This window comes from Phodopus roborovskii, unplaced genomic scaffold (genome assembly GCF_943737965.1).
Source record: "Phodopus roborovskii unplaced genomic scaffold, PHOROB, whole genome shotgun sequence".
NCBI classification, from domain to species: Eukaryota; Metazoa; Chordata; class Mammalia; order Rodentia; family Cricetidae; genus Phodopus; species Phodopus roborovskii.
In genome coordinates, this window is record NW_026126576.1 from 1,235,844 (window position 1) to 1,263,662 (window position 27,819).

Below are 27,819 nucleotides of genomic sequence, written 5' to 3' on the forward strand. Positions count from 1 at the left end.
GTTAGTGAGATCCTTTCTTGGGGGGGAAGACAAAACAAAAAACCTCAAATTCTTCTAAGTCAGAAATCATCCATACTTAAGAATATTTTGAATTGTAATACCATGTAATTGGTACATTCTACATGCTAAATGCTATTCAGTGCTCTCAAGAGAGGCCTAGTAGCTGCGGCCTCCCCACCCAGCTTCTGATACCAAGTGCCATGCCTCCCTCTATCATTCTTAATTCCAAGGATCTTCCTTGTTTCTCAAGAATGGAAGCATATAATTGCAAACTATTTTATGCACCAGAATATTCTACTACCCTTTGAGTAGAGAATTTTCAATGATATATAAGCAAATAAATTTAATGAAAGAGTAACCAATATTTAATAGGTATTCTGCCACCTACTGGATTATTTACAAAAAAAAAATTATTCAGTTCTCCTTATCAACTTGAGTATTGAAAGATCTAAGTATATACTTGGCAACTTAAAAGCAGTTTTACTATTAGCTATTAATTTATAGATGAAGCAGACCATGTGATAGATATAAATGGTTGTATATCATTTTATAAATAAAGAAGTTGAAAACACTTTAAGATTTAAGTGTAGCTGATTTTATTAATAAGGACCAAGAAAAATAATGTTGATATTGTAACATTTAGAGTTTAATATTGAAAATTTTAATTTCAAAGTCTTTTCTCTGCTACATTTTAAACTATTTGTTTAAAAAGTATTTACAGTTCCCAAACTACCAGTTTCAAATGCTTGTCAAGAATTTTGAAATTGAGGTTTCCTGTCTTTAACTCTATATTTTTATTGCTGTCAGACTTGTCATCATGTCCCAAATATTAAAAGTTGACTTTGTTGTTGTTGCTGCTGTTTTTCTTGAGACAGGATCTCACTATGTAGCCCAAGTTGTCCTGGAACTCCATCTGTAGACCAGGCTGGCCTTGAACTCAGAGATCCACATGCCTCTGCCTCCCCAGTCCTGAGATTAAAGGCCTGCACCACCACTGCCCGGGTTAAACATATTTCAAAGCTGGAGGATAGTTAAGAGGAGGTTTCCTACCACTAGCATATAGAAACTTAATTTTATGACTGTGACTTTCACCAACAGGACATTTATTCATGCTACAAGTCAGAGAGACCCAATGACAACAGCACTGTGTGGATGAAAAACAAGGAACAAAAAAACAAGGTCACTTGAATCACCTCCCAAAGTCTCCATTCTGCAAGATGGCTACTCACAGCGGTGTTCTGAAGTACTGTTTAAAATGTAACTAAAACTTAGCCTTTACTTGAAATCCTACCTTCTCAATGCCTAAAACAGTGGAAGCTACCCACCTCCAGCAAGACGGCCAACAGTGACTTTCATCCTTCTGTTAAAGGGAAGAATTTCTGGCTAACCTTTGACATTTTCACTTTTGGGTCATTAGAGAACACAGTGTCCACACTATGACAGTAGACCCAATAGCTGACATATCAGTGACTAAACAAGGGGTGTGAACGTACTGGACAAATGTGGTCCAACAGTGAGATTCCAGCTGGCTACTCTGAACAGCATACATTTTGTACTTATAAACTCTAATTTCTAGAATTTCCATGTATTTTTGGCTTATTGTTAACTTTAACTAGAACCACAAAAGAACAGATAAAGAGGAGCTATGATGAAAGCAGTTAAATAATTTTCAGTAATAAAATCAAAGTATTTTACAGGTCTAAAATACAACTTGATTAACTTTTAAACAATGTAATATTTGGAAGAGGGCATAATAACTATGTTCTAAAGTTATTCTACACTACTTTTTTGTTATTTTTGTTTGTTGAGGCTTCAAGGAAAAAATATTGAACTCACAAAATTATAAAATCTTCAATTTAAATGTACTCCTGTAACTTTTCCATTTTGCTATGGAGATTCTGTGTTAAGACATTCATTTTTAATGTCCCAAAATACAACTGTATAAAATTAAACAAGTAGTTTTTAAAAAGTAAATTGACTATTTTAGCTAATATTGACTGTTTAGAGCTTTCTCTAGATAAGTACCAAAAAGGATCTACATTTGTTCACACTTCATTGTGAAAGCCACATGGAATAAATTTTCAAAAACAGAAATATTTTTTAAGCTTAGATTACTCTTTAAATTTTAGACATGTCAGTATGACTTCTGCTTTTAAAGGAAAATATTAGTTTATAATTTAGTAGTCACAAAAATTTAATCACCTTTTTTACTTGAATGCTGAAAACATTTTCAAGAAATATGTTGAACAACTTCAGTGTGAAAGATTTCAAAGTTTCAATATTAACATTACTCTTTAAGTCTCTCAATATATACAAACACATATAAATTATAGCTATAATACAATTAATTATATATCCACAATGAGAACAGCAATCTCCTTTCCTAGCCATACTGTTATGTGGATAAAGTAATAAATCTCTGTGCTATTCAAGGCACAAAAAGAAATGCTTTAAAAAAATTTAAAGAATAGTTTCAAAAATAAAATTCAAATATTGCACAAAATAATTTAACTGCAAATATAACTACATACTATAAAAGAATTTTTTAAAAAGTTTTTTACACTCTACAGCAAATCCCATTTTCTAACTCTATAAAAGAATTTATTGGAAGTCTGCATTTATATATTAAGTGTTTACATTCAGTTTGATGGGAATATGGATTTCACAAGTTAACTGAGCCTTTGTCTTAGAAGTTCATCTATTTGAGTTTTATACATATTTTTTACATCTTCAAGATCCAGGCGAAGTTCCTCTGCTTCTTCTGCCTTTTCTCCATACATCTGCAAAATGGTGTTATATCTTTGATCCAAGTCCTAAAAAATTTGTTAATAATCTGTTAATGACCATACAAACATCTACAGTTGTTACACAAGTCAATAGAAAAAAAAATTACAAGTTGACCAAAAATATTAATTTTAAAAATATTAAACTTACCTTTTAAAAAATTAAAGTTATACCCAGTCTATCTAATGGGAATACAGAGCCAAAAAGAGGAACTTCCTTGGAAACCACAATGGAGGGCTGAGGAGACGGCTCAGTGGGCAAGAGCACTTACTGAGCAAGCATGAAGACCTCATTCTAACCCAGCATTCACATAAAAAGCCATGTGGCCCTGTAACCCCAGATCTGGGAGGAGGCTCACTGGAGCTGGTGGCCAGTCAGCCAGGCTACCCAAAAAAAACCAGCAAGCTTCAGGCTCAGTGAGACTCCTGTCTAAGGGACCAACAGGGCGAAGAGGGATAAAGCAGGACACCGTCTTAGTCTCATGGTCCCCTAGCACACATCCCAGCACATACGCAAACATGTGTTCACATACGTATACATACGCACACACACCCCAACCATATTTCTCCATTAAATCTATAATTCTCTTCAAATATAACTTAATCAGCCTCCTTCTCATTATTTTAAGTACCTTGTGAGATTTTTGTCTTCGCGATTAATTTTGGTATTGCTTGGCCTTTATCCCACAAGACAAGTGTCTGCCCTAATATTCAATTATGTCACAATAATAAGATAAAACAAACACTGAGTCAAATACTACAAAGCATGCAATATACCTTTAATAACTATTGGCCAAACAAAATCTTGTTTTCTTAAATTAGTACTAAACAGTTTGTGAAAACACTAGATATGTAATAGCACAAGCAATAGAAATTCATCTTTAACATTCTTTATCCAACTACTGGCTCCCTAAAGAAATTACTACATCATACATAGCCATTTCATATAAGCTAATAAGTTTAATAACTGGTTTAAAATATCTTAGATGTAACATTAAATGAAGAATACTTACTCGGAGCTGAACTCGAAGCTTGGGTATCTCTTTCACTTTCTCCTCTAGTTCATCATTCTGATTTGTTAATTTAACTAGCTCTTCAGACATTATGGATCGAGTTTTTTCTAGATTGCTAATTTCTAGCTGAAAAACATAACAGTAAAATGGTTTCAATACAAACATATCCTGTTTAATATTCCCACTAACAAAAATATCTAGTCTATCACTTTTGAAGAAAAGCATATGTCAACATATAATGCTGATCAGTGGGAAGAAAATCCCAAGTTTCTGTAGAAGTTATTTATTTATAGGGCTCACTATACAAGAAAAAAGTGAAGAAAATACAATGATTTGTCTGAAAAATGCAACCATATTTTTCTCTAATCTAAGAAAACAACATGTTTCCATTATTCTAAGTTACTGGAAAAAGCCAGAGGAATGAAAACACACTTTAATGCTGTCCCTCCCAACTATGTAGGTTGTATCGCTAAGAGCTTTCACCACTACCGAGAAACTAAACAGGACTCTCAAGCACACAACACTGCACTATGCTCTCAATATACATCAACCCACTTCATAATTACTCAAATAAAAATAGGAATTCACTTTGAGTTGTAAGTTTAATGTCAAAAGATAAAAAAAAATACTAATTCTCACTCTATAAGCAATAATTCTTACAGCTCCCTCCTATTGCGTTGTTATTCTATGTGCAGGTCTCTTTCATTGGACTCATTCCTTACAACAGTGAGGAAGATGAGACAGACTTTTCCTGTGACATATGGGAAAAATAAAGCAAGCATGCTGGTTCAGCACTTCCTTTTTTCTTGTTGAGAAAAAGATACTGGAAAGGAGTGGGCTATCCCTGCTTTCAGATGCCCCTACGTCCTCTCTGGGTAGACCATGGCACCCAGCATTTCCTAAGACAGGGTGGATAAATCTGCCTAACTCTGGCAGTCAGTTAGTTAGGAGGCTCACTTGGTTCTAGCTTATATCATTTCTATATGTGATACACTTGGTTTTATATGTCACCAATTCATCTTATTTTCCAATGTGCTCAGAATTCAAGTGGAAATGAAGGTTACTACTTACTAGAACACAGTATCTCATAGGATTCTACAACATACTTAATTTTTTCCAATACCTGTAAATGACTAATTTCTCCTTCTCTCAGCTTTAGTTGAGACTGCAGATTTTCAATAACACTTGATCCTGCTCCCATCCTTACAGCTTCATAAAGATTGCTTCCACTGGCTGATGCAGACATTGGCCCAAATGATTGGTCATGAGACTCATCCTATTCAGTTGAAGAACACACACAGATAATTATCATGTTACATTCTATTATCAAGTTCAAACAAAGATCCCGTTAATTCTGACTTTGAAACATCTATGAGTTTCTCAAAAGCAGAAAATCATCTGCATTTCTTTACTTCAATTAGCACCATATTCTGATGAATTCCTCCAACAAGGTCATGGTGATAGTCAACCTGACGCTGCATGTTCCCTTACATTACTCAAGGTAAGAACTAGGCACATGTAAGAAATAAGCCATTACCTGAGACAGGAAAGATGTCTGTAGCCCTGCTGTATCTACTCCACTTATAGAGCTCGAGCGTGACATGGTGGGAGTACTAGAAACAGAAAACGGTTTGTAGTCCTTAGGGAGAAAAAAAGTCTGTAAGACTGAGAAGCAAAAAATAAGGGAAGCAAGAAAATTTTCTACAATTAATGAAAACAAAGACATTAAATTTCTCCATTAAATGTTATAAATTCAATTTCTCAAAGGTAAGTCTTAGAAGTATAAAAAGCATTTAAAAATTAAGTGCTGAGCTGGCAAGACGGTTCAGCAGGGGAAGATGCTTGCTGCCAAGCCTAACCTGAGTTCAATCCTAGGACTCATACAGTAAAAAGAGAAACAACTCTAGCATGTTATCTTCTGACCTCCACACATACATCATGGATGCATGCACACACAAACACACACACACACAAATAAATCACTCATAATAAAAAAAAATTTTAATAAAAATTAAAAGCCTGCATTGCCCATTTATATTGTAACACAATTAGCCAGGTTTACTTTTTTTAAGGAAATGAGAAGGCTTTGGTTGAAATGCCTGCAGAAGCTAACTACTATGTAACATATTGTCATTTACTCTCATACTTGCTGAAATTTCTGACTTATCCATTTTATTTTAGTGTACTAAAAACAAAAACAACAAAATACTGGAGGCTGAAGAGATGGCTCAGCAGTTATGAGCACTGGCTCAATTCCAAGCTGGAACACAGTGACTCACAACTCCTGTAACTTGTTTCAGGGAATCTGATGCAGTCTCATGGCTCCAAGGACAGTGCATGCATGTGAGACATAGACATATGTGCAGAGAAACATCCATACAAATGAAATAAAACTAAAATTAAAAAACTACAAATACATTGAAAAAATAATTTCCATTTTTGTGTACTATTTTAACATATTATGCTAACTTTCAGTATGCTATAATACGTCAAGTATAGGAAACACATTTTGAAAAATTACCTATAGGAGCTAAGGAGGTGTTTTAGTGAATAAAGCATGGAGAACAGAGTTCAGATCCCTAGAACCCACAGAAATGCCAGCCAAGTGTGGTGGCTGCCTGTAATCCCAGCACTCCTAAGACAAGCTAGCTAGTTAGACTAGCCACAATCAGCTAGCTCCAGGCTCAGCAAGAGACTTGCCTCAATAAAACAAGGAACACACCCAGTGTCAACTTTGAACCTCTACATGCATGTGGACACAGACACACCTGCACATATACACATATTCATGGTTACCAAACACATACACATGCAAAAAATAAATCAAAAAAGCAAAAACAAGGCAGCCTCACTATATTTACTAATCACAAAGATAGAACAAGCCAATTCCATTCTGAAGTTGCCTATGGGCCATTTGCTACATTAGTTTCTGTGAGAAACCACAAAATTCATTTGTAAGTATAAAAGTATCTATAACTCAAAGCCAATCACAGACCAATTTGAATGCACTCAAATGACTTCAGATTTGTTCTACATGGAACACTGACAATGCTGCCATAACTTACCAGTATATTAATTTCAGACACAGTGGGGGAGGTACACACACAGACACACACACACACACACACAGACACACACACACACACACACACTTAACATATTAGTACAACTAAACTACAGACTAATCTGTGGTCACCCTGACAGTTTAGCTACACAAATCAATTCAAAACAAACAAGTAAGTACCTTTTCTTTAACTGCTTCTTGAGTGAAAATGGCTTTCTTCCTTTCTTGTTCAACTTTCAATTTTTCCATTTCTAACTGACTGCACAACAGTGTCTAATGGAGAGAGATACAGTTAGCTAGTTTTTGAGACACTAGTCTATGGCACCATAACGAGTCAACTGCAAAGCTCAGAGTATAAATACAAGCTACCATTTTATCACCAAAGACAGGCTCTATGTCACCCATCTTGCCTCCTCAGCAGTTTGCTGCCATCCCCTTCCATCTCCATGCAAGCCCTTGCGGTAGCAACACAATGAGAAATACCTTTTCTTTCCTTGTCTCTTCAAGTGTTCTTACATACTCATCTTTTAGGTTTTCTAATTCAACCTGGTACCTAGTAAACCAAAGGGAAATAAAACAAAGAAGGTAATGGTACACACTATTTAAAAACTCTACTTGTAAAACTCCAGTTACATATTTAGAGTCATTTTATCAGCAGCTTAGCATCAAAGACTTTCCAACCGACTGTCCCAGGCCACTATTACAGCACAAGTGAAAAGCTCTGCTTTCCCCCCATTTTTCTGTTACCAGTACTCTGAGATTTAAAATGAGACATTTAAACAGTAATTTTAGAACCACCATTCCATGTCCAAATGTGGCAAGGAAGGAAGGAGGGAAGAAAGGAAGGCAGGAGGGAGGGAGAGAGGGCAGAGTTTCTATGGAATGCTTATCTAAGTCCAGGCACTTCATTGTTACTTAACTACTTTCTTAACAATAAATTTTCTTTGGAAGTCAAGGGTGAAAACACACCCATTATAACCTTACATAGTTACCGGTGAATGGTTTTATACATTGTGGTTTAAGAAGAACCCAAATACTTATTTAGAAATCAGGTAAGACTGCTATAAAAACAATTTCCATGCAATCACAATTCCTTCCTTCCTTTCAGCTGATGGCATTAGACTCTTCCTTTAAAAAAACCACATTAATGGGACAAATACTTTCTCTATAAAAATATAAATACACATAGAACATAGTATATAACTTCACAAGAAGTGCAATGGATCCTAGCACTAGTTTAATGCATGTCACTAATGACCCTGACTTTAAATACTGCAAGGTATTCACTTTTAGTTCTCAATGCAATGAAGCTAAAACGCAACAAACATACTTTCCAACAGCGATTTAAAATGCCATGGAACCACAGAGAATAGCACATAAACATACTCACCGATTATTTTCATCTTCCACTTTCCTTAGTTTATTTTTCTCTGACTCTAGCTGGGCCTGAAGTCTGCTGTTGTCCTGTCGTAAGAGGGCATTCTGTGACTCCACTGAAGACATCTGGATTTTGTTGGCAAGAAGTTCTTCTGTAGCTGCACGTTCTCTTTCAACTGCTGCGGCCAACAAAGTCTGTGACTCACCTGATTATGGAGGAAGAAAAGTCATGCACACATAAGCCAGGGAAAGATTGGACACCAGGCTGGTTCTGACTTCAGACTTCTAATGATTCAAATTTGCAGACTAAGACAGGACTACCAACTGAGAGAAGCAAGCCAACATTCGTTAATGCACAAGTTAACATTTTCACCTCAGAGTGTAACAGTATAGGAAATCAACAAACAGCTCCAGAGCAACCGAATACCCACAGAAAAGGTGCAAAATATCACACACGAAAATTAACTCACGGTTGACAGACTCCAAAGAAAATACTCAAAATCTAGGATCAGCAAAGATTGCTTTCACTTGAGTTCAGAAAGGCAGATCAATAAATGGAGTCCATTAAAATGTTAAACTTTTGCTGTAGGTGAAGAGGATGAAAAGACAAACAGGCTAGGGATGTAGCTTAGCTGGTTGTTTACATGTATAACATGCATGAGACCATGGATTCATCCCCAGCACTACATGAACCAAGGGTGGTGGTGCACATCTATAATCCTAAGACTAGGTGATAAAGACAGGAGAATCAGGAGTTCAAGGCTATCCTTGGCTACCTAGAGAGTCTAAAGTCAGCCTGGGTTATATGAGACCCTGTCTTTTTGTTTGTTTGTTTGTTTGTTTTCAAATAAAAAGACAAGACAAGCTACAAACTGAAAGAAAATAAATGCAAGTCACACATGTAGGTTTAGTGCTTAGAATATAAGCAGAACTCTCAAAAGTGAAAAATATATACAGTTGAGTCAAAAAATAAGCAAAAACTATGAATAGATGGTTTATTTTGAAGGTGGGTAAGTGGAAAATAAACATACAAAATGATGCTCAACATCGGCTGTCACTGGGAAAATGAAAACTAAAATGATGAGATAAAAGAATTTCTGAATGGTAAATGAATAAATAAATGATGAAACAAATAAATTAACAAACCAGGGACAACCTAAAATGCTATCAAGGTTGTGAACCAACTTGATTACTGCCACTGGAATAGTCACTGTAAAAACAGTTCAGCATTTTCTCTGAAAGCTAAGCAAGAATGTCCACATGGCCCAGCAACTACATATTTGGTCTTTCATCCAGAGACATGAAAATTTACACCCACACTTAATCCTGAACAGGGACATTTACAGCAGCTTTATCCATAACAGTCAAAACCTGGACCCAACCAAGATATCCTTCCCCAAACAATCAGTTAAATAAACTATACAAACAGACATCCCAGAGACTAACACAAAATAATCAAAAGACAAAAATTCCAAACATTGATAACTTTTTAAAAACTTTATTTGTGTAGACTAAAGGTATATGAATAGAGTAATGCTCTCTATTCAGTCATTCCTCACAGCCAATTTCAATGTCCCAAAGTTAAATTAACAGAACAGGGAAGCTGCCCTGAACTGAACTCAACACTTTGGAGTGATAATTTCTATGCGCATTTCAGGAGGACCTGTTTGTACTAGGGCAGCCTGGAGGAACCCTGTACATATTTACTGAGCTTCTCTCTCAACAAAACAGCATCCCCAAAGGCTTCCAATGGTTCATTCAATACCACTTGAAAGCAAAGAATCTAGTTTGTCACCCTATGACTGACAAGGAGTCACTCAAAGACAGAGTCTGGAGTAAAGTAAGTGACTTGCTGATGACTGAGAATACAAACACAATACTACACCAACCCTTATCTCCTGACCCTCACTCATATGCTTTGTCACTAGAACATGGTATCTCCTATGATGATATTACTTATGATTTTAAAAAGCTTGATCGAGGGTTCAGAATGCAAAGCTAACCACAAGCTATAAGGGTCAGGCAGTGGTGACATATACCTTTAATTCCAGGAGCCATATTAGCTAGACACAGAGCTAGGGGGTGGTAGTACACACCTTTAATTCCAGAACTCAGAAGATCACATGCCTTTAATTCCAACACTAGGGAATTACTAAAGGAAGAAGCAGAGAAAGAAGCAGAGGGTCTCATGTGGAGATTTAGTTTCTAGGCAGGAAGAGCTATTGTCTCTAAAGATCTGTGAAGAGAGCATTGCACTCTGAGGGTTTGTGGAGTCAGGATCACCCTTTCAGTCTGAGGAGGAGGTAAGAGCTAGTAGCTGGTTGTTTATCTGACCATCAGCTTGAATCCCAACATCTGTCTCTGGGTTTTTATTTTTCCTGTTACAATCTCCCAAGCTACACATGGGATTTTTAGGAACCAGAAGGTATTAATGAATTTTTCATAAGTCTGTTAGCTTCTGGATACCTGTTATATACACATACCACCTGCCTATGACTACAGAACAACACCTTGGCATTGCTTTCTTTATTAAGAGCAGCGAGAATTAGCTCAAGGAGTGTTTATAAGGAAGCAGAATATATAGTCTTAAGACTCCATCATATCTCTCTTTTAGGATTTCATCTTAATCCTCTTCAGACTTGCCTCTGCTTCTGGAATTCTACACTATCTAGAACTGTATCTGATACCTATTGCTTACGTTCTCGTAGACAAGCTAGAAAGGGGTCAGATGTAGCAATGGATGAAGGACAAGGAAGAGATCTGTCTAGTCATCTATAAAAATAAGTGAAAGAACCAGGACTAGGAAGATAGCTAGCCAAGTACACAGGACTCGAGGTGAAAGTCCCAGCACCATAAAAAAGGCAAGTGCAGGAGTGTGTGTAATCCCACAGCTAGGCAGGCAGACACAGGAGGATGCAAGCAGCTCGCCAGCCAGCCAATCTGGCCAAATCAGTCACCTCCAGGTTCAGGGGAAAATATAACTGAGAGAAGCAATTGATGAAGACTCAGATACCAACCTCTTGTCTCCACACACATGCACTTAGTAGGTGCACATGAATTTTCATACATACAAACACAAACACACACATACACATACACAATAAATAAAATGGCAAGCAGTACAGTATCTGATACTGTGTAAGGAAAGTTAATTTGGAAGAGTCATGTTGAGGTATTAATATAAACATGAAAAAGGGGGAAAATATCTATATATGTTAGACACCAAATGTCACCATGAGATCAGATGACTCTCAATGTCATACCACTATCCTACTTCTACACAAAAGACAAATAGTCTCCTGCATCAAACATAAAATACTAAAGAAATTACCAAGCCTATCAGAAAGATTCTTCTCAAGCATCTCCCATGATGAAGTCTGAGAGCCTAGAGTTGCCTGCAAATTTTCTATCTGTCGGAGCAACGGTCTTGTTGTTGATGAAACACTTTGACTCAGTTCTTGATTTCGATTCTCTGCTTCTTGGAGTCTCTAAATCAAAAAATGTTCACATTATTACCACTGACAGAAACAAAAACACTAAAAAACACCAGCAAACCTAATCTTCAGAAAGTTTTTCCAGGAGAAAGTTATTAGCTTTTTACTTAAAAAAAAAAAAAAAAGTATATCTATATCTACTAGATAGATATTGAATATACAGCAAGTCTATCATGATAAACTTACTTTCTTTAAGGCAAAATTAGAGATGTCCCTTTTTCTTTTCTTTCAGGGGATTACTCTGGTTCCCATAAGCTATGAAAGTCCATCCAATGGCATGTACAGTAGGAATGCTTTCAGTGCAGGGACATTAGCTCAGTGAATGCTCATGTTACTTCAAGAAGACACACTCTTGACCTTGCACTTGGGAAAGCTGGGACAATACCTGCTGAAGTTCACTGATCTCATGGCGTAAATAATCCTCTTTCCTGGCAGCTGTTTGCTCTGCCCGTTGCAGTGCTAGCCTAAGGTCCCCCACCTGCAAGACAAAGGACACTCTTATTGTCAGAACACTGGCTGTAACTTCCTGCTGAGGACATTTGTGTTGACTTTTTATGTATGACACTTCACACTAAACAATGAACTCACATCCCACTCCATAAACAATGCCAGAGCTATAAATATATTCACTATTTATTTATGAAAGCAATCTACTTGCCAAAGAAAAGCATGGAGATATGTACAGTCCTCTCATACAATAGAAGGGAGATCATGTATGCATAAACATTTGCCACAATACAGGGTGTGTTAAGAACTAGATGAGCTATAAACAAGTAAACTAAACTAGGTATGGTGGCAACACCTATAATTTCAGTATGAGCATTTCAAGTTCCAGGCCAGCCTAGGTTATGATGTAGAGAGTTCCAGAAAGGTCTGTGCTACATAGTAGGCCCTATCTGAACACCAATAAACTAAACTAAAGGAGAAAAGTGTTGGCAGTGTGATAGTATGTGCTTGCAGTCAAAGCTATTAGGGAGAGGCTGAGACGAGAGTTAGAGGTCATTCAAATACTATGGCTAGACACTGTTTCAGAACAAAACAAGGGAGAAGGTGCCACTCACACATAGTTGCACACTTTGTAACTGCCTACTATGGCATCATATTTATAATCAGAAAATAATGTCAGGCCTCTACTGGTTATTGTAGTCCTGAAGACTTACTCTATGGAGCACACAGCTATGCTCTTGCAGCATTAGCAAGGCTGGCAACAACTAAATGAAAACAGAACTTTAATAGCCATCAGTATTGTAATTTGTTTTCATGAACATAAGCATTAAAAATTATAATCAATGCATAAAATATGTATTCATCCTAAATGAAAAGACTATACTACCTATGGCTATTAATTATACGAAAAAAGACTAGATGGTGGTAATGTTAACAAAGTAACATACAAAACGATCAAACCTCATATAGCATGGTGGTTTAAGAATGACAGTCCCATACTCTATTCTTTACTCCCTCAATTTTTATTTATTATTGTAATATATTTTTAATTTGAAAGAATTTTCAAAATTAGCATATGTCTGTGTGTAAGTGTATGCATGTGGACTACATATGTACAAGAGTCCATGGAAGTCAGAAGAGCTCACTGGACCACCTGAAACTAGAGTTAGGGGCAGTTATAAACTGCCATGTGTGATCTGGGAATCAAACCTGAGTCTGTAAGAGTAGTATGTACTCCTAACGGCTGAGCCCTCTCTCCAGCCCACAAATTTATATTATATTTTCTTGTCAGGGTGGCAGAAATACATGGGTATATGGAACATGGCATGATTTACAACAGCAAAACACTGAAAACAATCCAAACCCATCAAATATAGCTGAAAATTACATAGCCAAGAGACATAAAACTAAAATTCTACGTTCTATTATTACACAACCATCAGAATAGTCTGGAGAGATGGCTCAACCGTTAAATCCAAGATTCTTAACCAAAACTATAAGAACAGTGTAGTAAGTACATAAAGAAAGTTGTAAAACAGTGTAAGTAATAGTCTTTAATGTAAGAAAAATGAAGGAGACACAAATGTGCCTGAGTGCATTTATTAAAAAGCAGGCATATGTACTTCCTGCATTTATAATTGAAACACTAAAAAGGTAAGCCAAACACTGACAAAGTGGTCGGAACAACTTAGAAGCAAATGCTGTCTGACTGTATTTTGTTATACTTTCATCTATAAGTAATTTAGCCACTAAAATTGTAAAACAAAACCTAAAGTTCATTGAGGTTGCTAAGAATAGTTTTGTGTTTCTGGTTTTTTAACAGTGCTGAGGAAACTAGATATCCATATACATAAGACCTAGTGTGGAATGTAGCTGGAGCTCTGTAGGAAAGAAAGCACTTGTCTAGCACACAAAAGGCCCTGGTCAGACCCCTTGTACTGAAAAGAGAAAAAAAAAAAAAAAAACAAAGTGGAATGAGTATGTACAGCAGCAGCATTAATGCATTAATGATAGCCAAATGGTATAAGTAGCTCAGATGTTCTATATTTGATGATTTTCTTTTCTTTTTTCTTTTTTTGACTTTTCAAGATAGGGTTTCTCAGACCAGGTTGGCCTCAAACTCAGAGATCTGTCTGTCTTTGCCTCCTGAATGCTGGGAGTAAAAGCAAGTATCATGACCATCTAGCAACATTTGATGATTTTTTAAAATAATGTGTGCCAGAAATGTTCAAACATGTTCAAGAGTCAACTGTATGATATAATATAATGTAGTCTCTTGAAACTGTATGTTTATGTTTTAATTATATGCATATACATTATTCTGGCAACAGGATACCCAGTTTATAAAATTCTCCTTCCTCTGGCAGTGCTGGGCCCTCTACATTTAGGAGGCAGAGGCTCTACCAGTGAGCCATGCCCCCCACATTGTATACTTATAAATATGTATGAAACTCACAGAAAACCAAGCAATAACGGCATGATATGTGCATTACAGTAAGGCAGTGGTTCTCAACCTTCCCAATGTTCAGACACTTTGATACAGTTCCTCATGTTGTGGTGACCCCCAACCATAAAATGATTTTCGTTGCTACTTCATAACTTTAATGTTGCTGCTGTCATAATATAAACATCTGTGTTTTCCCATGATCTTAAGCAACCTCTGTGAAAGGGTTGTTCAATCCCCAAAGAGGTCTTGGCCCACAGGTTGAGAACTGCTTCACTAATGACAATTTAAGAAACATACAAGTAAGGTTTGTATAATCCAGTACTCTAAAAATGCCAGTAACATAATCACAGAAGCCTACCATATGTACCTCATGTAAGAACAGATTCACATTTGGTAGTAAAATGTTTCATTTTGCAGAAACATGCACTAACACATAAAGGTGGCTTTCACCACCCACTGCCTACCTGAAGTGCTAATGCCTCTTGCTGCTGACGGGCTTCTTCCTGAGCCTTCTCCAGTGTGGCAGAGAGTTCTTCCTTAGCCTTCATCTCACGCCTCAAAGCAGCTTCCTGAACCTCACTGTCCTTAGCAGCATTAGCTTTGTGAAGATCAGTAAGTTCTCTTTCAAAAGTAGATTGAAATTTTCCATTTATTAACAGAACAATGCAAAAGTAAACACCCACACTAATGCAATGTACCAGAAATCTCAAAATAACAGCAAGCATACCTTACAATAACACTAACCATTATAAGGACTCTGCTGCACTTGCTTTGTCTAATAACAAACTTGCTCACAGATAAATGTATAAATGTTGCTAGCAATCAGATAATGGAAAAGAGACTAGCTGGAAATGTCTCAGTATTTATGAACACTGACCGTTCTCCTGGAGGACCCAAGTCCAATTCCCAGTGCCCACATGGCAGCTGACAACTGCTGAAACTCCAGTTCTAAGGAACCAACCACCTCATCTGGCCTCCTTGGGCATGTGGTACACAGATATGCATGCAGGCAAAATACAACACATAAGGCTGGAGAGATAGCTCAGAGGTTAAGAGCACTGTCTGCTCTTCCAGAGGTCCTGAGTTCAATTCCCAGCAACAACATGGTGGCTCACAACCATCTATAATGAAGTCTGATGCCCTCTTCTGAAATGCAGGTGTATATGCAGACAGAACACTGTATTTAATAAAAATTAATTAATTAAAAAATACAACGCATATAAAATAATTTTAAAAAATAAAGAAAAGGGACTTCCTCAACCTCCTACTGTGATAACAGATTAAAAACACACTGCATACTTCGTACCTGTATGCATTATCTAGGGCAGCCTGAGTACTTCGATTCTTTTCTTCAAGTTCATCCATGTCTACCTGAAGTCGGCCAAGATCTTTCTCCTGGCGTTCTACCACAGAATTTAGTTTTTTAATATTTTCTCTATGTTGTTTCTCAACTTCTTCTTTGCCATCAAGGACCTATGTTATCAAAACAGACAAGAACACTTTTCAATAAATGAGATAATGCCAGGAATTTCTTAATACTGGCTATAGGTTGAATAGGAAATTGGCACGCCAGGGCATGTGACTGAACATGTGCTCTGCTGGTGGTGTTCTGGAAATCAATGGAGACTTTAGCTGGAAGAAACAGATCACTGGAGAACAGGCCTTCAGGGTTGTTAGCTCAGCCCCATTCGCAGCCTTACCACTTTCTACTTCCTGGTTGGCACCATGTAACAAACAGCTGCCACACACTTGTGTCACACACCAAGTCCTCTGTCACACCTTCCCACTACAATGGAATCTCGTCCTCTGAAAACCTGAGTCTAAGGAAACCTCTCCTTCAAGTTGGTCACATCATGTCAAGTATCTGGTCACATGGATATTAGATAACGTACTAGCTATTCATTTATTAAAGACTAAATAAAACCCTTTTCTTGCATAAAATCCCATTAAGTCAGTCTGAATGCTCCACAAGCCATGGCCAATTACAGGGAGTAAGAACAATGCATATACAGAGAAACCCGACCACTGGTCACCTGTCTTAAATGCTGTAACTCCTCTTCCAGGTCCTTAGCTTTTCTGTTCAGCTTTGCAATAACATTTTCATTATCTTTCTCTTTAGTTCTTAATTTCTTAATGATGTTAGAATTATGCAGCTGCTGCTTTGAAAGCTTTTCTCCTGGTGGTCATTAAAAAAAAATTAAAAAGCATAAATGCCAAAAACAATGACTGTTTAAGAATCTTTATAGAGATTTTGATCTAGCCAGTAGCACACATACATTTTTTTTAATGCTATAAATTTTTAATGCTATAAAAAAAAGCTCCAGTGTTAAAATTTACTTGGACAGGAATTATCAATGAATACTAAAATTATTATGTAAAAGGATGCTAGGAAACAAGATACTAACAGTTTTCATTTGATCTTTAGTTTCAAACTCAGGACCCTACTACCTCAACCTCCCAATGCTGGACAGGTATGTACCACCATAGCTATCTTACAGCTGTATTTTAAAATTGTCTATGTAATTGTGTCTCCTCTGACCTAAACTAGGTTCTTAAAAGACAGGAAGTAAGTCATATCTAGTATTGTATCAAATAATATACAATATACTCACTATTCAAAAGAATTCTTGGTAAGTTAAAAAAAAAAGTTGGGGTAAATGTTAATTTCAAGTGAAGTGAATGCTTCCAAATTGTCCTCAAATTCTGCATAAGCTCTAAAACACATTTATATTCAATGACTTAAGTTAGAAATGTTCATCCAATATTTGTAATATGAACATTTTAAAAATAGAAGAGCCAACATTAACAAACCTTAAAATAATTACAATATTCCCATATAAGGGACTTTATACAGCCATCAGTAATGATATATAACACATTTAATAGTAAAGTGACATATAAAGAAAGCTGCACATGGAATATATGCTCTTAACTGTACTTAACAATGCAGAGAAAGACACACTGAAAACTAAACCTCCAAGATTAAAGAAACAAAACAAACAGATAAATAATTTTAAAAGTCAAAATACAAACAAGTAAAAGAAAGTCATCAAATACTAAAACCATAGCTCACCATACTCAAACCATGGATGCAGAGACCTTATAGTTCCTGAATTATAACCTTCAGATATATTTGTTTAAATGATGGGCTCTTTCATTTCAAGCACAAATTCTGCCTTGTTTTTGGAAAGTTTTTAAAATAACCTCCCTAGCAAAATGCTACACAGCATTTATTTCTTTCAATACATCTTACCCCATTGTCCCATACACCGTCATGAGCCACTTCTGTGATCAAGTCCACACCTTCCTCGCTTTCATTTCCCATTCCCCCTCTCCTTTTCTTCATGTTCCTCTTCTTTCCATTTTTTCCTGAAGACTGCTGCTATGTTACCTAAGTTTATCTTCACCCCTTGGGCTCAACAGACCTTCCAACCTCCTGTGTAGCTAGGACAACAGACCACCACACCCAGCTCACTAGTCGTTATTGGAAAACATGTACTACCTATTACATGGTATTTTTCCTTCTCTTCCACTATTTTTAAGAATCAGCAGAATACCCACCTTCTTCCATTAACCCTTGAATCTGTTCTTCTTTCTCCTTCAAGAGGTCTGCAGTCTGACTACTATTTAATCTAGTGGCAAGTTCTTCTTTTATGGTTTTTACTTCCTAATTAAAAAAAAAAAAAACTGTGATTATCATAAAGAATTATTTTCATTCCAGTTAAGTTTTTCCCAGCTTTCCCATTTGAAGAAGCCACCCATAATCACATTCCCATAATATATCTGACAGTTGAGTCAATCCACCTACCTAGTTAACTAAGACAAAGAAATAGCTTTGAATACCACATAAAAGCCTACAGTTATATAAGCAAGTTTTTTGTTTTTGTTTTGTTTTGTCTTTTGAGACAGGATTTCTCTGTGCAGTTTTGGAGCCTGTCCTGGAACTAGCTCTTATAGACCAGGATGGCCTCAAATTCACAGAAATCCACCTGCCTCTGCCTGCCAAGTGCTAGGATTAAAGGTGTGTGCCACCAATGCCCGGTCCTATAAGCAAGTTTTAATATGGAAATTGAGTAAAATAACTTCCTGTACTCTCCTTTAGCATCTCTCTAGGTTAAGCTTTGCATCTGGATGACACAGCAGTATAGGACAGGAGGAGGGTTGCTAGTTAAGTATCTCAAGTTACTGCCAGTGTCTGAGATGAGCTGGCTAATTAAATCAATCAGAAAATAATAAATTACCATGGACATTATTAGTCAGGAAGTACGACAGGGGTCCTGTGAGATGGCTTGGTGGTTAAAGGCACTTGCCACCAAGCCTGATGACCTGTACTCAGTGTACAGGATCCACAGATCTTTGTAAGTGTGCCAAGCAAGTGTACCTGCACAGGCCCACACACACATACACACCCACACACAAAATTATAATGTCAGAGATTTTTAAAAAAATAGTAATAAAGTGGGAAAGCAACCTAATCTCAAAAATTAAGTGCATACACTAATTTATTAGTAAAATCTAGGACTTGTAAAGTAATTAACAGTCATAGCTGTTAACAATGGAAGGCTGTAAGTGCTCCAGATTGGGAGCACCACCACAACAGCTTCTGAATAGGCATGACTTAAAGAGCATTTGGCAATCCCAACAACTACGCAGGGAGGGCACTACTACATTGACATGGAGAAGCCAGGGATGCTAAGCGTCCTACAACAAGTAGAATAGTCCCCGTAGCAGAATTAGCCTCCTAAATGCCAACAGCATTAAAGATGAAGAAAGTCAGAAGAAGCCAATATAACATATGCCAAAAGAGAGACATTATCCATTAACTATAAGCTACACTTTCAATTCATACTTAAAGAAGTATAAATGTTTGAAGTCATAGGAAAATAATTCATGGAACTAATGATTACTTTTTTAAATGTACACAACACCATTTAAGTTTCATTGTTTTTCATTCTGATGGAATTATCTGGTTTAGTTATCTTAGTGATCTTTGCTATATATCTTGCAATGACTCATTCAGATTCATTCATAAATTACACAAATGACCATTTAAAGAAAATCGTGTGCATGCATGTGCACATTTGTGTGCATAACTATGGAACACAATAGACTTCAGGTGACTTCCCTGATTACTGCTCCACATTATTTTCTGAGTCTTGGTCTGAACCTGGAGCTCATCAATTTGTCAAGGCTGGCTAGCTAATGAGCTTCTTAAAGATCCACCTGTCTCTCAGCCCTCGGCCCCAGCATTGGGGTGAAGACACATGCCATTATGTCTGGCTTTTACATGGGTTCTGGAGATCCAAATTCAGGTCCTCAAGTCTACTGGGCCAAGTCTCCAGTCCCCAGATTTCTTTAAAGTATCAAAATCTACCAATTTTAATAAAACAAAAACCTAAAATTTCTTAATAATATACACACATGTTTTTGATATTTAATTTTTTTCTAGTAGCAAAATGTAAGTTCATTCATGGAGTTCTACAGAGTTTAATTTAAATTACCTTCTTAGCAGCATCTCTCTCTTTGCAGGCTAGTTGAACTTTCTTTTCTGCTTCTGCAATTCTTTGGGTAAATTCATCCTTCAGGGAAGAAATGCTACTACTTTCTTCTTTTACTCTGAACATTTCACTAGATTCAAAATACAAGAGAATGAAAAACACAAAACAAAACACGAGAATGAAAATACTATTTATACAGTCCAGAGGTACTGAGGTCTGTTCCCAAAATGCAGACGGCATTTTCTCCAATATATAGCTTATTAAAATAGAACTGTGTGAGGTCTGGTACCTTTTATTCTGTTTTGTTTTTAAGACAAGGTCCTATAATATAGTATAAGTGACCTCTCTAACTCATCCCTTGCCTCTGCTTCTCTGCTGGGATTACAGATCTGTGCCACAATGCCTAGCTAGCCAATTGCTTTTTCAAAGAAAAATTACTTGCTAAATTTACTTTATATATCTATTGGTGTTGCTCAAGATTGAACCCAGGGCTGTGCATGGCAGAAAAATGTTCTGCCCTATCCTCAGCCCTATAAATTAATTTTTAAGAATACCTCAAACAAAACAGACTGATGAAAATGTCACCAATATTAGATGTGTAAAACTAAGACAAAAGCAAATGTTTCAATGACTCTTTTCTGATACACTTCCCCAGTCATCTCAAAGTAAACCAATTTAACATTTTTAACTACAGGATTTCAATTTTCACTAAATAAATGTTTTAAATGCCTAATATTAAAATAAATAAATATATATATATATATGTATATATATATATATGAATGTATTTTTATGAAACATTTTTCAATGCCAAAGATAAAGATAATTTGAGAAAAAAAAAGCTTTAAATATGGTAATAACTGGAACACTATGCAATTTTCAGTGACTATAAACTGCAAAACATTTTGAAAAGATTTATTTACTGAGTGTTTGCATATGTACATGTACAAATACCACATATGACCCTGGCACCCTTGGAGTTATGAGGATGCTGGGAACCAAACACAGGTCCTCAACAAAAGCAGCAAGTGTTCTTAACCACTAAGCCATCTCTCCTGCTCCAGATTGTAGAACACTTTAATTTCAAAACATCAAAGTATTGCTGCCTTGCACATCTGTGTGCAATCATTGGCGTGCTTTCAATACTTACTCCTTCAGGTTATCATAAGCTTCCTCTAGAAGTGCTTTTTCTTTACTAAGAGACAACAACTGAGCCTCCCTCTTCTCCAGTTTCTCATTCAGAAATGCAAGTGTCTGGAAAAAAGAGAACAAACACAAGTCAGTTATTTGACTTTAAAAGTTCATTTATTATGTAGGTAAAGAGCTATAAGTGTAAGCCATTCGCAAATCACAATGCTAAGGTCAGGAGAGCAAAAGCAGCCAAGCACATAACCTGTGGAAGTGTACACAAAGCAATGAGGCAATACTAGCTCATCAGCTACCTATCTGAGGGTGCAGAAAATTCTACTTCTAGGTATAGCTTATAGGAAACACAAGGTGAATATACCAGGTGTTATGCATAAGAACACTTAAAGCAGTTTGTTTCTCACAGAAAAACCTAGGATAATTATTTGTACATAGCCTCTGAGGAAGATAAATAAAATTAGAAAAAAAGTCAAACGTCTGGTAGTGTTTCAGATCTTCGTTTAGTGGTAGCTAGATATCCCTCTGTATTCTTATTATTCTTTAACTCAAACATGTATTTTTTACACTATTATCCACTGTGCTTAAAAAATACTTTGGCCAGGCACTAGTGGCACACACCTTTGAGGCAAGCAGATCTCTGTGAGTTGGAGGCCAGCCTGGTCTACAGAGCTCGTTCCAGGACAGGCTCCAAAGCAATATAGAGAAACCCTGTATCAAAAAACTAAAACAAACAAACAAACAAACAAAAAACTTTGAAAAACCTACAAGCAAGTCATTTGAATTTTCCAGGGTATATCGATCGGTACAAAGCTAAACAGAAGTAATTCTTTGAATCTCATTCTAGTGATAAACTAATCTGTAAAGGAAGAAAGTGTACCTACTCAATTTCAAAAAAACGTCTTGTCTGAGTCAGAACAGACTAAAAGTCACTGGCCTTCATAAGACACTGAAAATATGAACAGTAACTAGTGCTGGCTTTCAGGGATTCAAAGTATCGGCATGTACTCCATGGTTGCTACCGCTCATTCAAAACTATAGCACAGCACTGTGTTCCTGAACAATATTAAACCAAGGAAACAGAATCTGCTGCTCCTAAAAATGGCAGGCAAGGCAAAACTGAACACTCACATTACATTTCTCCACGTATGTTATATATACATTTCAGAAGCCTATGAACGATGCCAGCTCCCATTTAATTTCTAAGAATCAGAAGAAAACCAAAGTTCTGATTTAACATTAAAGAATCGACACCATTTTCTCTTGTATGTATTAGGGAGAAGTCATTTGTCACTCCTAAGTTTTACTTTTGCTCCCTGGGCATTTCCTTTTCTTATTCATGTAAGATAGATATTAACAGCAGATATCAAAAAAAAACAAACAAACAAACAAACAAACAAACAAAAAAAAACATAAGGGAGAAACCAAGCCAAAACACTGTAAGAAGTATACTAGTTATGTTAACGAAAACACCAAGATTAGAATATTAATCACAGGAAAGCATCACTAATATTCATATAAGGTATTCATTTAGACAAAATCCAAATTTCCCATAATGGTATATACATGGAAAACATTTTGATACAAGGAAAAGATAGTAACATTTGGGTTGATTTTATACATCTATGTCAGGAGAATTATACATGTATCTTTGCAAACTGACATAAGGATGTACAGTGCATAAAAGAATTTTAGAGTGATAAGGATTTAACAATAAAGATGTAAATTGGAACTGTTGAGCTTTTTAATAATACCTACTTATTCTACCATAGCTGTTTTGCAGTCATTTCAAATAATTTAATATAAACAACTATTCATTTTAAGGCCCTTATTGCTACAATTAAATGACCAGAGATCTACTTTCTTAAACCATCACACATCCAGGAAATGTTTTCATCACTGACACACCTCAAACCCAAACTTTGTAGTTACCTCGCAAACATCTTCTTTCCCGGGCGGTGCTTCTGGCTGACTTTCAGCACCTTCACATTGCTCAGTGGCTGGTCCAGAGGCAAGATGCCCTTCATTTACTGGTGTAGGAGAAGCCAACATATCTGGCTGTTCACAATTAACAGGAGTAGCACTTCGGCCACTTTCCTCTAATTCTGCTTCTTCAGAAGGTGCAATTAACGTTTCATTTCCTTCCTCCTCTTCAGTTTTTTCTTCAGTGGATTCTGCTACTTTAGTCTTTGGGGTTGAAGGATTCACTACTATAGGCACTAAAGCATAGCCCTTGCCTGGCAGTTCGTCATCTGAGTTGATTTCACTTACACTCCGGCTATCTAGAGACTGAACACTAAACGAGTCTATTCTTTCAAAAGCATCCGATGAGCAGCAACTCTCGTTGAGCTTTTGGAACTCATCTAAGCGGCCATATTCAGGACAAGCAGATGCAGAGAGCAGCTGAAATGATGTCTGCATGAGGTGAAGACTCGACTTTGCATCTGAAGTCTCTTGCCTTGAACTAGCTGAGCTCTCACTTATTACACTCTCATGATCTAAAACTTCAATATCACTGGTGGTAGAAGTGCCCGATGAGAAGGAGCTAACAGGAGGAGAAGGTGTATTGCTCTGTCTGTCTTCATGTTTTTGTTCCTTGGTTTCTGCTGTGAGAGAATGGGCGGATGTGGGAGATGGCTCTTCTGTTGCTGAGTTTACATGAACTATATTTTCAGAAGCTTTCAGTCGCACAGTGGGCACCTTCAGCTCAGACTCTTTACTGGCAGTTTCTCCAGGCTTGCCTTCAGGTACAGATGAAGGAGGACCCACAGCCGGAGTTTCTCCTGGGACACATACAGTCTCTCTGACTTCTGACTCAGATGTTTCAGAAGTTCTGGACTGGCCAGGGGATGACGATTCATGTAAACTGCTTTTCACTTCTCCTTCTGGCCGCTGTGATTTGGCTGGAGGTTTTGATACCACTGGACTCTTCTGAATGGTTTGGACATCTGATGGAGAGAGAAAGGCACTGAAGAAATTTTCAGATTCATCTACTACAGTCCTTCGAACTGGCTTTGTAATTGCTTTAGGAGAGGCTGTTGGTGGACTCTGAGGTTCAGTGCTTGAGTTCAATCCCCAGGTGGAAGTATCCCATCCTCCACTCACAGGTGGACTTATTCCTTTGACAAAAAGAAATTAATTAATTAAAGAAAACACCTAGCATTAATATTTCAATCATCAGAGGTTTCATGTGAGAGAAAAGAAAACCTATGAAATACATCCTATATCTTGGAGCAGTTAAACTCTTGGCTTACAGCATCACTAATTAGTTTCCAGGTAAACTTGGGGCTAACAGAATAAAACCAATATGGGTTGACCTGAGAGGGTCTATAAACAAGTACAAAATCAGGCTTGGCTTTGTCTAGCCAAAGCAAGTATGTCATTCCCCTCTGAGAATATATTTAAAGTAGTGATACAGGTTTTATAGCCCATCCCAGGTATGTAACTCATCTCACAAAAACAGTTCAAATCCTCACTAACAGGCCACATGTAGTCACAACACGATTTAGCCACACAATCATTTTATTCTTGTAACATTAGATAATAAAACCCGATCATAAGCTAAACAGATGACACTCAACCACGAACCTGAGATAGTGGAGACTCTTTTTTGAAAATCACAATTAAACCGATGTGAATACTAAGGTCTAGGGAATAAATTCACTTTTATGTACTTAATGGCCAGTCTCCCTCTCTTCAAACCCCAAGAATTTCTTCAAAGTTGTTGTCAAAAATTAAAAATTAGACAAAAAAAGTCACTAAAATTGTATGCAATCAGAAGTTGCTTGAGAGTGCACACAATAACCTGAGATGTCTTTAAAAAAACAATAACCTGAGATGTCTTTTAAAAAAAAACAAAACAAAACACATACACACACAAACTAAGAAGCCCTTTAACAAAGTCTACCCTTCAATAAAGATTCCAAAACTACCTGGAATGACTTGGGGAAACTGAGTTGGGGACAGTATTTTTGTTCAATGTATGAAAAACAGAAAACAAAGCTTAAAGCAAGATTAGGTCTGCTAGCTAGGTTAGGTCTACAAGTTAGCTAGTTATCATCTTCATGGATGCCAGGATTTAAATTTGCCTCTTGGAAAATGTGGTTAGCTCACATTCACCTAAACTATTCCATTCTTCAGACCTATGTTGTTCTGTAATCCAAACCACAACCGGTGATCAAGGAAATAGCATTCATGAATACTTGACTCCATTCCAGATAACCTGCCCTTAGAAAAATAAATTATACAGCACTATTCATGCCTTGGATTTCAGGGTGTGGGAAAAATAGTATCTTTATATTTGAAACTTATTTGACCTCGAGTTTAGCCAACTCAAACTCCGGAGTCCAACCACAAAAAGCAAGGTGAGCTACTCAATAGCAAGATCATACAACACACTGAAAGAAGTAAGATCATGACATACCTACATACACACAAACTAAGATATCAATGGTTCAAACTTGGGCCCCGAGGCTTTAACAATGTACAACTAAAACCAGAAACCAGAAACCAGAGAGTGATCAACATCTCTTTTCATCCAATAGTTTGTACTCCCGGGTCCGTTTGTACTCAAAACGCTCAAGAACCCCTCAGACTTACACAAGTAACTGGACCCTCGAAAGAGCAATTTCAGCCAATCTAAAAGACCTAGTTCTGCAGAAAAGGAGCTACACTTGGAAACTCTTGGAGCAAGCGCACAGACCCCGGGTACTGTCCCCAGTACATTCTGTGTCTCACCTGGAACAAGTTATTTATATATTCTGAGTTTCGTTTAGCTCTTCCGTAGAACACGGGTATGATCAGTACTGACTCGGCTGTTCTCAAGACCAGGAAGCTTTTTGTAAAGTCTGTGCTACCAAGCATTAAGTGATCATTAAGCTACCCGCGGGGCTACCTGACTCCATGAATTTACATAGTTCGGACCTAAGACGCAAACTGCGGAAGACGCGCAGGAATTAGGGGATCGGCGGCTGTGCCGAGGACCCTTGCAGGAAGGGCCTGGGGCCAGGACCAGACTGTGAGCTGACACCCGCGGTCAGCGGGGCCCACACCAGGCCGAGGCAGGCGGGCCGCGGGGCTGGGGTCTGACGGCAAGCAGGCACGACTCCCCGGGACCCGCTTACCCGGCTCGCCGTACGGGATGGCCTCGGCCCAGGCGCTCGGCTCCTCCTCCTGGATGTCCAGGACCCTGTCGATGGACTTCTGGGCCTGAGACAGGGCCTGCTTGGCGAAACTGGACAACTGCGAGGCGTTGAACCAGCTCATGGCCCCTCGTCAGCGCCGGCTCCGGCCGGCTCCGGCGGCCTCAGCGGTGGCCCGGGCCCTCCGCCTCCCGCGGCCGCCGCAGCTCACAGCCTCCCGCACAGCTGAGCCCGGCACCGCTGCGCATGCGCGGCCCTTCCACGTACACAACTACCAGATCCGGGAGCCGAGTTCCGCCCAGCCGGAAGAACGGGGCGGTGCCGTGACGCCACATCCGGGAGCGGAGGGTAGCCCTTAGTTACGGTTGCTGAGGCCGGATGTTTAGGTTTGTGCCGGCTCTCTGCACTCCCACGCCGTCTGCACCGAAGCCTGGACCTCCCGGAATGACAGGAGGCGAACGTGCCTCGCAGTGAACACGGCGGTTAGATCTCACATTTCTCCTGGCACTCGAGAAATGCTTGACCAGCTCTCACTGGGCCTGCTTGTCTTTGCTTTGCCTGCCTGACGTATGGGCACTGTCCCCAAATCCTGGAACATTTACAAATGAAACGACTTCCCTCAAAACTGAGTTCTGTAATCTGAATGACGTCATCAGAATACGCCTGGGTCAAGAGGTGGGATTTTTAGGAGCCTCCTGAGTCACGAGGTGACGCCAGAAAGGATAAGTGTCTGCCTTCTCAAGCACCATGTACCGAGGCCATGCCAGCCATGAACCAGATGTGCATGCCCTCATCAGAACAAGAGCTGTGTAGATCTTGGACCTCTTGGTCTTTGGAACTGTAAAAACTAAGTTTCTGTTGTAGGTGAACTAATCTCTTTATGGCGATCTGTAATAGCAATTTGGAGGGACTAAGACACTTGGGAAGCAATAAAAATATAACCCACTGGTATATATTGTGTACACTACTTAAAAGATATAGCCTGAATGCACTTTTTTCACACTTCGTCATGGAAGAAAATTTAAAGACGATGGCCTTCCTTGTCCAGTCAGAAGTGGTTTGGTCTAATAATGCTAAAGAAAAAAAAAATCATATCAACATTTAAAAGCTAAATTTCAATTAGACATCCAGAGTTTCAGTCCCTTGTGAAAAGAGAATCCAATCCTACACAAAGAACTACAGGCTACTAAGGATACTAAGAATGGGAAAAATAGTCTTCCTCAGGGAAGATCACACCAATTATAATTATCTAATACCAAATGGTCAGTCCTGAAACCATACACAAGCAACATTATACAGATTGATCAGACTGTATTTAAAAATATGTATATACATACATATATTTGTATACAACAAATAATGAAAAAAAAAAGGCCATTAATTTGGAAGAGAGCAAGGAGGGGTATATGGGAG

General features: G+C 37.8%; 1 protein-coding gene and 1 non-coding gene across 2 annotated transcripts; both read right to left on the reverse strand.

Annotated features, from left to right (window-relative positions):
- Positions 1-579: 579 nt before the first annotated feature.
- On the reverse strand, positions 580-26,668 carry Tmf1 (TATA element modulatory factor 1). Its single transcript, XM_051203489.1, has 17 exons — positions 26,389-26,668; positions 23,198-24,384; positions 21,273-21,376; positions 20,126-20,252; positions 18,186-18,291; positions 16,658-16,800; positions 15,931-16,097; positions 15,089-15,245; positions 12,117-12,209; positions 11,569-11,725; positions 8,251-8,443; positions 7,344-7,413; positions 7,041-7,133; positions 5,334-5,435; positions 4,920-5,072; positions 3,797-3,922; positions 580-2,813 (listed from the first exon to the last, which is right to left on the reverse strand). Exons 1-17 carry the CDS (start codon positions 26,528-26,530, stop codon positions 2,670-2,672), a joined length of 3,264 nt encoding a protein of 1,087 aa, XP_051059446.1. The 5' UTR covers positions 26,531-26,668; the 3' UTR covers positions 580-2,669.
- On the reverse strand, positions 9,740-9,870 carry LOC127236085 (small nucleolar RNA SNORA36 family). Its single transcript, XR_007835756.1, has one exon. It is a non-coding gene; the product is annotated as a small nucleolar RNA SNORA36 family (small nucleolar RNA).
- Positions 26,669-27,819: the final 1,151 nt, after the last annotated feature.